At 42.2% G+C, this 13,481-nt stretch overlaps 1 protein-coding gene across 11 annotated transcripts in view; it reads left to right on the plus strand.

The window, feature by feature from the left end:
- The first annotated feature begins 4,956 nt into the window (after window positions 1–4,956).
- Window positions 4,957–13,481, plus strand: part of PPP1R12B (protein phosphatase 1 regulatory subunit 12B) — a 126,923-nt gene continuing 118,398 nt past the window's right edge. For all 11 annotated transcript variants that reach the window (XR_014174928.1, XM_081947509.1, XM_081947514.1 and 8 more), the window contains exon 1: window positions 4,957–5,342. Coding sequence is in view for 10 of the 11 variants with exons in the window: in XM_081947509.1 (XP_081803635.1) it covers window positions 5,067–5,342 (276 nt within the window). In the remaining variant the exon portion in view is untranslated. The remainder of the gene's footprint in view (window positions 5,343–13,481) is intronic.

The raw sequence follows: 13,481 nt of genomic DNA on the forward strand, positions 1-13,481 counted from the left end.
CATAAAATATAATAATCAGCTAAATATATTAGACTTGTATCTATGGAGATTCTCAGTCATCCAGGTCATGGTTGTCTCAAAGGTGCTTTTCCAATAGGCAACTGGACTTTCTGATTTTTCTTTGAAGATGTTTCACTTCTCATCCAAGAAGTTTCTTCAGCTCTAACTGGATGGTGGGGAATGAAGGATTTAAACTCCTTGCAGATAGCTGGTCATTTGCATTCTTGTAGCGCAAGGGTGTCAAACTCTATTTCATTGAGGGCCACATTAGGGTTGTGTTTGACAACAGTTAGGTGTGGCCAGCTCAACATCACTTGTGTTGGGGGGGGGCTGTGGTGGCCCAAGCGCTTTGCCAGTGAAAATGGAACTGGGGAGGGCTGCGTTTTTGCTGGCAGTGGCACTGCGAGCCGGTCCTTTGCTGTTTCCAGGGAAGCCCCATGGGCCAGATCTAACCTGCCAGCCGGATCTGGCCCATGGGATCTGGCCTTGAGTTTGACACCCCTGTTTTAGCAGGTTGTTAAGATCGCCTGAAGGTTTATCTGTGCTATCAAGGTTTTCAAAGAAAAACCAGGAAGTCCAGTTGTCTCTTGAAAAAGCACCTTTGGGATATGTTAGACTTACGGTGTATTGTGAAAACAAATGAATCAGACTCTGAGGAAGGTGACACTGGATTAGAAGGCTGATAAGGATCTTTCCCCATTAATAGATTATATTAAAAAGAGTAAGCTTCTGTGAACTGAAGACTTTTGAATTTTTACCACCATAGATTATTGTGTGTTTCCTACAATAGCATCACAGAAACCATTGAGGGTAAGTTGAAAAGGGTACTGGTTGATGTTAAGTCTGTGTTCACAGATAGCGCCCCCACACCTAACATCTATATTTAAATAAAAGATGAGGCAGTATTATATGAAAATGCTAGACCCAAGTTTTCACAAAGTATGTCCACCCTCCATAAGCCATACGCAAAAAGGTAGAGCCTGAATTGGATTGGATGAAAGCCAGGGTTCCTCCCCCCAGCCCCCCAAGAAACTAATTAGGTCCCAGGGTGTTTAGTTTTAAAAGAATGAAACTGCCAGAATGAATGGCAATTTTAAAGTTATCATTAATTTACTATTAAAGGCTGAGCAATAGCCCCTTGCCTAGAACCAAAGACATTTCTCATCTCCGTTTCAAAGCTGAAGAGCCAGTGCTGTCCGAAGATGTCTCCCTGGTCATGTGGCCAGCCGAAGGCGCATGGAACGCTGTTACCCACCAAGGTGATCCCTATTTTTCTATTTGCATTTTTACGTGCTTTCGAACTGCTAGGTTGGCAGAAGCTGGGACAAATAAAGGGAGCTCACTCTGTTATGAGGCGCTAGGGATTCGAACCACCGAACTACCAACCTTTCGGATCAATAAGCTCAGCATCTTAGCCACTGCATTGTTAAAACAGCAGCTGTTTCAATGTAGTTTTGGCATTAATTCCTTGGTGCGTCCAATACAAAATAGAACTCAACACATTGTACTATCATGCATATGTCTGTATAGGTAAATATTCTTAAAAATGGAGATTAGATGGAGAGTCCTTTGGCATGTATTATCTCATAGATTGTAAGAATTTTCCTATTGCAGCTGAAATTATTAAAGAAAAAACAGTGATATCAAACACTTCCCAGAATGACTGAAGTACAGTTTAATCAGGGCCGTGATAAAATTACCCTAAGCAAAGATTGTTTTTGTGGGCTATTGTACTATCCAACATGAATACTTGAAAACTACACATTGGACAGATGATAAGTAAATATTAAAGCTCTAGCATTATATTTTTGCTTGGTTGGTGGGAATTTTCTGTGTCAGTTGACAATATGTTCAAAGATGACACCAATGTCCATCCCACCCTTGGTTCATAGCTGAAATGACCTGTTTTCCCTGATGATTAATAAAAATCCAACAGGATGAGTTATCAAAAGCACAATATGTTTAATTGTAGTGGATACATATTCAAAATGGCCACTGAATTAAAAGCTTGCATACTTTCTATGTGCATACCATAATGCATGCAACAGCAAATAAAAGGCAACAACATTGTTCTTAGACCCTACCTTATATAACAGCCTAATTTTAGAATAATATTCAAAACAAGTGGAACAATTGTCTCATGCAGAAAAACTAATTTCTCCATTGGACAAATTATTAGCAAGGGGAATGTTAATGAACAATCATAAAATTCAAAGTAAGAACTGCACAGTTTATAGCAGTTTATAGCTCCATGTAATATTTGGAGACAACATAAAACTGAAAAAAAAACCAATGTTATACAAAGAAAATTAACACTAATTGAAGGTAGTTTTTGTGTTACCTGCCTGTCCTGAAGTAGGGAAGCACATAGTTGCTGCTCCACAGTGCTCAGTTTGCATGAAAGCCATATCAATGCCTATATTTGTAAATATAACAGGGAGCAGTATAGTGTACTGGCCTCCTCTCTTGCTATAGGAAGTTTCTAACATAATTATAAAAAATGTTTTCTATAAATTATAGCAGGTAATTCAAAAGAATACACTTTTTAGATCAATTTTTTTTATTCTGACATAAAGCCTGAAATGCTAAGAGCTACATCAACCACAGGATGGCGCTAACAAGATTAAAAGAATTTAAATAAACATGTGAATTAACCTGAAAATTACACTGTTGACACACACATTCTCATTCTTTTAACTTTCCAGAGTAGCAAGTTTGTCTAAATTATTGATGAAACTTTATGGTGAGACTTATTGTTAGTAAAGCTTCATCATTTTACAACAACATCTAAAGTGCTAAAGCAACTTAAGTTCACAAGGTAAGCTAAAAGTCAGAAAGAGAGCTGTGGGGATTATGTCAACTTTAAAATAAGGTAGTCTTTCTCCTAGCAAAGATAGTATATGATAGTAACAGGACTAGTGCAGAGCTTCTCGAATCATATTTTTCTCTGGTTTTCTCTCTAAAGAGGAGTTTTAGTGTTAGATCGGGTAATGGAAAGGCACACACAGGCTAATGGTAACAACAGCTCTTTATTAACTCAGTAGTAACTATGTACAATCCAGCGAAGGTTGAGTCTGACAGCAGCCCTTTTATAGGGAGCTGTCAGACCCTTCAACCAATGAGATTAAACCTCTGTTCCCACCTGAACAGAGGACCTTGGTGGAAACCATTATAGCTGAAGCTAGTATCTAACACCTAGATTTCTTTATATATGACTCGGATCTTATCAAGATTTAGGAGGATCTTGGCAAGTTGGAAAAAAAATAGATAGAAACCAGAAAGTTTAATTTCAACAGGAAAAATGCAACTCAACATTTGGGCAGAAAAAACAACAAAATCATAAATATAGAGGAGACTGTACTGGGTAACAGTACATGTGAAAAGGATTCAGATAAATTTGGTGGCTCAAAAGCTGAATTTGAGCCAACACCATAATATAAGTAATACAACTACAGTGTAAACAGCATGGCCAGGCCAGCTGATTTTTGGCTTTTCGGAGGGACTGGGGAGGCCGTTTTCGCCCTCCCCAAGCTTCAGGAAAGCTTCCGGAGCCTGGGGAGGGTGAAAAAAGGGCCCAACATGCAATCAGGAGTTTGGAAACGATCCGGAGGCTTTCCTGGAGACTGGGGAGGGTGAAAACGGCCTCCCCCGCCCCCGAAGGAAATACCAAGCTCAGTTTGGAAGCAAATAGTGCGTCATGCGTGGGGGAGAGGAGGGGTTGTGCATGCATGTGGGGGGGGGGCGCTTTGCATTATGGGTGCCGGCACATGCGCGTGCTATTGCGCACGCACCCTCACATTTTTGGCACCCAACAACAAAAGGCTAACCATCCTTAATCTACAGTATTCTATTCTGAATAAATAACATGTAACTTGGCTAATTCTGTGTGTGTTCTAAGTCAGTGGAAAAGGCCCATCAATTCAGACCTTCCTTGTCTCCATTTAATTCTCTTAATTTATAGGGGCTCAATCTTGAGACTCCAAGGCTCCATCTATCTCTGAAAACTTTATTTGTGAGATGTTCAAAAGCTGTCACTAAATTGTGTATTTCTGTCTAAACAAAGAGAAATTATTACTTCAGAATTGGGAAGCAATTGTATTACCTATACTTAAATTTAATGAACTTGAAATGTAATTTACATTTGGATTCACTACTATTATTCTGAATGTGGTACCAAGGTTGTTATTAAAAGGTCAGGTGTGGCTAAATCTCAAGTTGTATATTTGTGTGTTTATTAGAAATAACCCTATCATGAGAATTCCATCTAAGCCTTAAAGTAGTGCTTCTTGAAGTGTGATCCAAGGTTCCCAGCAGTTCCCCCAAGACCCTCTTAAGAGTCTGTCGAATCAAATTTGCCAGCTATTAAGTATATTTGCAAAAATTTAAATCAATGTCACTCTTCTCATTATTATTTTTATACTTTTTCTATTCTATTTATTCTCTTATTTTATAAGAAATGTGTATTTTAAAACGACCAATATATTTCTGTTAATTTCAAATGGGTTTAATATGCTTATTTTGTATGATTCAATAAATACGTACTCCACAAATAAATTTTAATTTTTAATATGGTAAATATTAGTGATCATAATGCATACAACATTCATTCAGAGTTCTCCATAGCTTTTAAAAGTGGGAAGGGTAGTGAGGGCAAAAAGTTTAAGAAACACTGCTTTAAGGTATGCAAAAAGTGCTTACCTGCTGCTGCGGAAATTGTTCAAACGCGCGTTTCTCCTGTCGGCAGCACGACTGGGTTATAATAACACGCCTCCTTTAATTCCGACAGAATTCCGATAGGAATCTGCGCTCCAGGAAGACAAGGCATCCTTGGAAGACCAATCTTCCTCCCTGGGACACCTACTCAATGAAGCCCCTTCGAACTACTTTTCCCATGATCCTTTAGCGGAACTCTGCGCTCGCGCCATAGTAACTTCGGGGAGGGGGGACGGGGGAGTTGGGAAGATGGCGGCTGGGACGTCGCGCTCTCCCACGGGCTGGGGGCGTCAGCGCGCTCCTAGCACTTAGACCGACCGGGAGGCTCGGCTGTCATTGCCGCCGTCGCCACCATGTCGGAGCCGGGCCACCTGGGGATAAAGCGGGCCGAATCGGCGAGGCTGCGCCGGGCGGAGCAGCTGAAGCGCTGGAAAGGCTCCTTGACCGAATTGGAGCCGGTGACTCCCGCCCGGAGCCGGCACCGAGGTGGGGGCCGTGTGCGCTTCGAGGACGGCGCCGTCTTTCTGGCCGCCTGCTCCAGCGGAGACACCGAGGAGGTGAAGCGCCTGCTGGCCCGCGGAGCCCGCCTTAACACGGCCAACGTAGACGGGCTGACGGCGCTACATCAGGTACCCCCAGGGCGGAGCACCTGCACACCAACATCTCGGCGCCCCCAAATCTGCCGGGGATGGAGAGGGGCGAGAGCGCAGCTGTAGGGCGAATGGTAGCTTCTCGCCCCTCTTCGCCATCCCGGAATCTCCGTCCAGAGCGATGGATGAGAGCGTTGCCCAGTCATTCGCTTGTAATTGGGATGCCCTTCGGACGGGTTGCAAGCAAGTCCTCTACTGCTGGGGCGTAGCTGTTGCCCACAGCACATGTGGAGAGCCTGGGCTGGGACGGCTGGCGTTGGGTCATGGGCTGTAAGATTAGAGCTTGAGATCGTGGAGGATGATTTCTCAGATAAGCGGAGAGGGTTAATTCAGTGGAATGAACCTGTTGTTTTTCCTTCGGTTTGCCTTTCCCCCTCTCCTTCGCCCCCCCTTTCCCAGGGCTCCTTTCTGTATATCCTGGAATTGACCATTCACCAATAGACTTATTTTAGTTAGTTAGTTAGTTTGTCACTCATGTACAAGATAACAGGAATAAGAATAAACATGAATAAGAACAGAGAAAATGGGTACAAATAAATAGGATCAGTAGGACAGGGACGTTAGGCATGCTGGTGCGCTTATGCACGCCCCTGCATAATACTGTTGTATATATGTTGTATAATACTACTGTTGTACCGCTTCCTTCCTTGGGAAGATTGATGGGACTCTCCATAGTCACCAGATTGCGCTTCTGCCCAGCCAGTGTTTCCTTTCTTGCATAGATGACATGAAAAGTCATCTACGTGAACTGGACAGCCCAGCTCAGACTTATGCCTGTAAACAGTTCGGCTAAATAAAATTATTAGTCACATAGTAATGGCAATGCAGCAGATGTTAGACATCAATTATTTTGTTATTTATTTTTGTTTGTTGTGTTTTACTTGAACTTAATGTAAAAGAAAAACCTTTGCCATATAAACAAAGGTACTCTTCCTGTGGCTATGTTGGATGAATTAAGCCCTATAATATGACCCAAAGAGTTTCTTGTTTGTCAGTTCTTTCTGTTACCAGGGTTACTGTGGTTTTCTTATGTAGAAAACATTTGCTACCCAATTATTCCTATTCTTACTGAAACACACACTGCATGTTTTTTTAATTACTAATATACATTTTATATTCTGTACTCTTGAATCTGTGAGTGGGGGAAGATAACATATTTTTGACTAAACTAAAGTTATTCTGTATTTGCTTTTCATCATCAAAAGAATGAAAAATAGGAGGATATTGTTTTCCTTTTTAGTTTTATTTGTTTAGAAGTGAGAAAGATCAGGTTAGTTTGGTAAGCGTGGTCTAATTTTCACAATAACGTGCTTTAAATGGATACTTTTTTATATCAAACTATCCTGATCTGTGTTTACTTCGAATAGAAAATATTACTTTTGATAAAATATACAACAGTAAAAAAATATCTGTCATAATATACAGTATATAGAATATTTCCCTTTGTTGCTTCTTCCTTAATAGAATTCTTGGAGTTCTAAAACATTAATTTGAAGTTAATATTGCAGAATATGAAAATCCATAAAGGATAGGTACCTGTTTGACAGCTTTCAAATAATTAACTTGCTGCTAAAACAATAAAATATTTTAAAATTACAGGCTGTTTGGGATTCATTTTTTATTTTTGTGTTTTAAAAAAATCAGAATTATGATCTGCCTATTGCTTTAATGTGCCCTGTACTGGACTGTGATACTTGTGACTTTCAAAATCTTTTCCCTTGGCAACCTTTAAAGAGAGCACAAGGTGCCAAGGCCTAAGATAAGCAACATTGAATTCTATTAATAGAATTCCTAATGTGCAATGAGCACCAGAAGCATCCTCAAAAGTCTGCTCCCTAAATGAGGCTATCATTAGAATTTCATTGTCTTTTATTTGGACTCGGGTTGTGTTATTTTTTCTAATGCAACAGTGAAGATATTCAACACTGGGAAATACCTAGCAAGCTTGCATGTTTTGTCATTTAACTATTATTATGTGATGGATACAAGTTGCCTAAGTAAGATTTCAATAATATGAACACTTATATAGTATGCAAAGTATTTCATTGGTATACATTTTTGGATAATTTTAGATATGGGGATGGGCAAGGAATTATGCCCTGACCAATGGAAATTTTACCATGCTTTTAGTTTTTTAATGACATACATTTTTCAAATATTCACAGATACAAAGGCTTTTAAGAAAACAGTTGGGTTTGGTCATAATTGTAGATTTCAAGCAATTTGAATATATCTCATAAGCCCTCATTTGATGTTGCAGCTTTCTTCATACAGTCTCAGATTCATTGAGAGTTCTGGTAAGATTTTGAGGGTTTTTTTGTTGAGGGCTTTTTATGAGTCTTCAATGTACTAGCTGTGACCTCCACAAGAATTAAACAGTAAAAAGTTACCATAGTCTTGCATACTCCTGAGGAAAGTGACTTATTTTACTGCTTGATATTCCAGCTTCAAAAAAGGATACGGTATCCATGATACTGCATATAGAATAGCATCATGCCAGTAAAACAATTTATTTTGAAGAGTTCTGGATATGACTCCTAGATGACAATTTGGCAGATATAATAAGTATTGTATGAGATCAGGGACAGTGATTGATGGCATAATGGCATTCATCCTTCCACTTGGTTTTCTTCGGCATGATCCCACTGAGTTAGGCGTAAAGCCTGAGCAATCTTGAGCTCACCGGAAATCATTCCATTCTATTTAAGTGAGAGATCCCTGCATTATTTGTTGCTTTCTGCTAAAGTTAGTAATAACAAATGTGTTCTTAGGAGTGGCAATGAGTGACTTTAGTGACAATGGTTTAGTGGTTCTTTAGGAGTGGCAATAAGTTAAACCACCTCTTAAGAGTCAGAATAAAAGTTTGCCACATCATCCTCATCTTTGTTTTATTCATTCTGACACTAATAGCCTTGGTGACAGGCCAAGTACAAAATCTTAAGATTTGCTGTTAGTTGCTCTGCCTTTAATATACTTGACAGGTCCTTGCCTCATCTGGTGTGCTATAGAAGCTAGGTTTAGAGATCACTATCATTTGGGGGAAAATATGAGTGTTGAACATTAATGTATGTTGTGTTATGATTGGTTTCCTTTTCTATCTGTTTTGATCACCTACTTTTTGCACTACAATCACTACATTTTTGAATGGTTAGTGAAAGAACAAATAATGTATTTGTTAAAAACATTATTTGGATCTAAAGTCCAAATAACACTGTTTGTCTCCACATATGTCATATGCCTGCCTTCTAATAGCCTTTTAGTGTGTCCCCAGTATCTGAGATATGGATTTCTGCAAGGGTGGAGGGTGGAATCTGCATTTTGGAATGCCCTTCCTAGATTCGTCCAGCTGAAGATATACTTTAAGCATCATTTCAACATCAGGCAAAGTCCCTGTTTTCCCAGAGTTTTTCCCCTACTGCACATTCTTAATTCTGCTTCTGGAGAATTCCAGATTTTTGTTTTACTTGGTTATATTGTCATTGTAACTCCTTCATTTGCTGCCCTGTGAATCTGTTAAAGACTGGGAATATCTAAAATAACAAAAATTATGAAATAAGTAACAAATATGATTTTTGATGAAATTAGAATAACTTCAATTAGAAAATGTTTTTTTAAACAAAGTTTTATTGGTTTTTTGGTGTTTTACAAAAGGAAAAGGTATGGGGAAAGTTACAAAATTGTGGCAGCCGCAAACTGCGGTGTGTATACCCCCCCTCCAGACTCATGTTATACATTTGCATAGCATTCAAATATTACATTATAGCATATAGTCAGTGTGATAAATTCAATAATAATTTCAATCAATTTATATCATGTGGATTTTCTTACTTATTTGTGTGATCTGAGCTTTCTTGATGTCGCCCCGTCTCCCCCCATTGGCAGTGCTCCGGCCCCTCCCGTGTCTTGTGCATCTACTGGGATATCTTCTGGTTTTTCTAGGAGTAGTTTATTTTTTTCCATAAAGGCCTGCGCCTCTATGGGTGTATTAATTCTAACTCTTGTCTCCTCAATTAGAAAATGTTGACAATGGAATACAGTTTCATATAGTTGATAGAATTCCATAGCTTTCCAATATAACTTGCTGTTATAAGGGTTATCCGTTCCAGTTATTTGTTTCGGCCCTCTTTGTTTCAGTCCTGTGAACATTTGCAAAAGGAATAATGGATCAATTGTAGATTTCCTGCTGGAGACATAGCAGAATAGTACTCAACCCCTCTTTTTACATTTATCCTACAATTCCAATATTGCACTGTGTAATGGATAGTCCTTCAGACCACAGGAACAGATTTTTGCAGGGTTTGACTGTACGAAGAAGGGGGACTTAAAGAAAACTCTTAACTTTTCTCCTTTCATGCTACAGATCTAACCCGTTGGTTTTTGTGGTATTAAATCTGCATCTTTTCTTAGGAAATGAATTACTTAATTATTATTAAAATTCAAATTGGCCATGATAATATGCGTGGGTATGTGTGTGTATAGATATGTCTAAATATACCATGTTTCTCTGAAAATAAGACAGGGTCTTATTTTCTTTTGACCCTCCAAATAAGCGCTTGACCTTATTTTCGGGGAGGTCTTATTATTTTTGAGGTGCAGGAAGCGGCAAGCATGCTCACCTCATGACTGCTGCTGTGTTGCAATATTTTTTTGGGGGGGCTGATTTTCGGAGGAGAGCTGATTTTAGCGCATGCGCTTAAAAGCCTGATTGGGCTTATTATCCAGGGAGGTCTTATTTTCAGGGAAACATGATAGTCCTGAATAAGATTTTTTATTATATATTTTAACATTGTTCTATCGTACAGGGTACTTGTAAGAACTATATGTAAAACCCTTTGACTCTCTGAAGCATGTTAAATATACCCCAGGCTTTCTTAAATGTACAGGTTATTTTAATTTCTAGTATTTCACTTAAAGGTTTTTCTGTCATAAGAAACCTTCAGAGAATGACCAGCAGGGGAATATGTCCTCATAAGGACTGCTATATTATTTGCATTATTTTCATTGATGTGTTTAATGAAGTATCATTAAGGCCATATCCATATAAAAAAGATTGGTTGAAATTTGTATCTACTGAATTTTCAGCAGTTACAAATCAACTCGAAAAGTTGGTTTCCATGGAAATTGAATGACTAATTGTCTCAGTTTTTTTTTCGTACAGCAATGAAACCTAGGATAGATTTTGTCATCTAGAACATGGCATACAACACTATTTTCAGTGATGTGTTTATTTTATATGTATTTGTAATGAAAAAAAAAGTCTTCATCTGACTTGTAAACAATAGAATGTATCATTCTGTTCTGGGGGTAAAATCTTTATTTTATTTTTTTCTCCTCTCTAATCTTTGTGGTATTTTTATAACTTTTACCATCACCTGGGAGCAATAGATTTTCAGGTATTTATGTTTCTTCACATTAACTATGTGAAGAATTAACATTAACTATTTCCTTTTGAGTGTGTAACATGTAGGTGTGACTTTCTCAACCTGTTTTATTTTCCATTTATGTTTCAACTGGTTCACATGAGGCCTAGAAAGATGAAAAAAAGGTACTAGGAATAAGTTCAGGAAGGTACATTATTCACTATTATGAAATCAGAAAAAAATATATTTGGTTGATATCGGGAAGAGAGAGAGAGAGAGAGCACGTGCAGCAAGCTCTTCAGGGCAACGTGCAGCCCAGGTCATAAAGAGAGACCTAGGGCACTAATCGAGACTGCGGGCGAGGGGACGCTCCCCTGGAAGTCCCGGGAAAGCTGTCATGTCGGAGAGGCTCAGCCAGCACCGGAGCACTCTGCCGCTCCCCCCAGGGGGTCCAGCGGCGAACCGCAGTGTTTTTAAATGCAGCGGAGCGCCCGTACCTGCCTGCGAGTGCCGGAGAGAGATAGCGGCCCGCAGTAGCTCACAAAGCTCGGAAGAGAGCAGAGGAAGTGAGAGAGAGAGCTCTTCAGCTGCACCGGAAGCCGTGCGGCAGCCCCAAAGGCACAAGCCACTTTTGAACTTTTTGAATTTGGAGCTGGTGGCCATTTTGGAACCACGTGATCCAAGATGGCGGTGCCCAGCATCACAGAGGATACTGGCAAGACTCCAGCCTAGCAGCCAGCAGCCCCACCGGAGGAGCAGAGGAACAGCTAAAAAGGTCAGAGACTGCTACAGAAGAGGAGGAGGCAAGGCAAAGACAAAGAGAAAGCACGTCTCCTCCAAGTGGGGCAAAGAGGCAGGCTGCAGCTCCAAGCCCCCAAAGCCTGGCTCCAAATACGAAAGGTGGAGGCCCCGAGCCTTAGAGCGCATTTGCCACAAGGCCAGCAGCAAGAAGGCTACCCCATGCCAGGAACCTGGGGAAGGATTTCCAGGGATTCTTTCTCCTGGCAAGACTGCAGATGGGGACCCCCCCCCAGGTGAAGATTCCCTTTGATACTTCGGGCATCTGGGGGGTTGCACAAGGATGGCAATCACCCCCACTCCCCACAGCAGCAGGACCCTCGCCACAGCCCTTCCCGTCCACTCCTGCTGGCACAGGGGCAGGAATACCACCCACATCAGGGATGCCCAACTTTCAGGATATGATGATGCGGGCCTTCCAGCAGTGCATGGCAGCAACCTTTCAGCAGCCACAGATATCAGACCCAGGCAGCCCCCATGCCTAGGGTCTCGGAAGGGCTAGAGACTCAGGAGGAAGATTTTCCAAAATCACCTGCCTCCTCCCAGGGGGACAGCGATTTGGATTCCGAAGAGGGTGAAATCAGAGAGGATAGACTATCTGAGGACGAAGGCATGCCTCCTTCCAAACCTACCTTTTCCGGATTGTTCCAGCCCTCTTTGTACAAATCCCTTATGTTCAAGGCCAACACATCTGCCAAGCTTGGCAACAGGCCAACAGAGGCCCCGATACAACCCCAGGGGTTTTCAGCAGAAAACATTTTCGAGGAGCAGCCATCGAGGCAGACACGGTGCCCACACCCAAGTCTTTCCTAGACATGATCAAGCGGAAATGGGCCTCCCCCACGGCAGGCCCCATGCTCACTTCCACGGACAAGACCCTCTTCAACATGGACAGGGACATAGCCCAGGTGCTTTTGCAACCCACGATCGACGCGCCTGTCATGACCCTGCATACTCCTACTAACATGCCTAGGGAACCAGAAGATGCCCTGAAGGCAGAAGACAAAAAAGCTGACCTCACCTTACAGAGGACGCATCAAGCAGCGGCCTGGGCTGTGAGAGCAGCCACCACCGCCTCCTTCTTCAACCGGTCTTCTCTGCTGTGGCTGCAAGACCTGCAGCAGCGAATTCCCATTTCGGATGGCAGGGCCCACGAAGACATCAGTAAGCTGGTGGCCGCCACCCAATTCTCCTCAGATGCTACCTTAGCTGCAGCCAAGTTTGCCTTCAGGGCAATTGCCGCATCTCGCAGGCTGCTTTGGCTGAAGCAATGGCAAGCGGTAGTATGCCACAAATGGCGCCTGGCATCGGCCCCTTCATGGGAGAATCCCTCTTTGGAGCAGCCCTCGATCCATTCCTGGTAGAGAACAAGGACAAGCGGAAGGTGCTCCCCACCATTCACAAGAAGTCCAACTTCAGGGCAGCGCGGAACATATAGCGGGGATGGACAACATCAGAGCTGACTGGCTCAGCCGGACCGAGGTGGACAATTCAGAGTGGAGACTGCAGCCGGCGATATTTGAGGAAGTGGCAAGGCACTTCGGACTCCCGGAGGTCAACCTATTCGCCACTCCTCTTAACGCCCAGCTCCCGAGGTTTTATTCCAGGTATCAGACACGGGGGGCGGAGGGGGTGGACGCTCTCCAATGCCCATGGCCCCAGGGGCTCCTCTATGCCTATCCACCATTACCGCTGATTCCCAAGGTTATACAGAAAATCCTGTGGGAAGGGGTGGAGGTGGTGGTGATTGCCCCACACTGGCCCCTGAGGCCTTGGTTTGCCGATCTCCAATCTCTTTCGGTGGACAGACCCTGGAGGATCTCCCAGGAGAGGATCTCCCTCAGCCAGGGATCGCTGGAGCACCTGGACCCTCAGTGGCTTCAGTTGAACGCTTGGCGCTTCAGCGGAGCATCTTGAGGGAAGGCCACTTCTCCCCCAGGGGGATACACACTATTCAGGC

This window comes from Natrix helvetica (assembly GCF_964273705.1).
Source record: "Natrix helvetica genome assembly, chromosome: 3".
NCBI lineage: Eukaryota > Metazoa > Chordata > Lepidosauria > Squamata > Natricidae > Natrix > Natrix helvetica.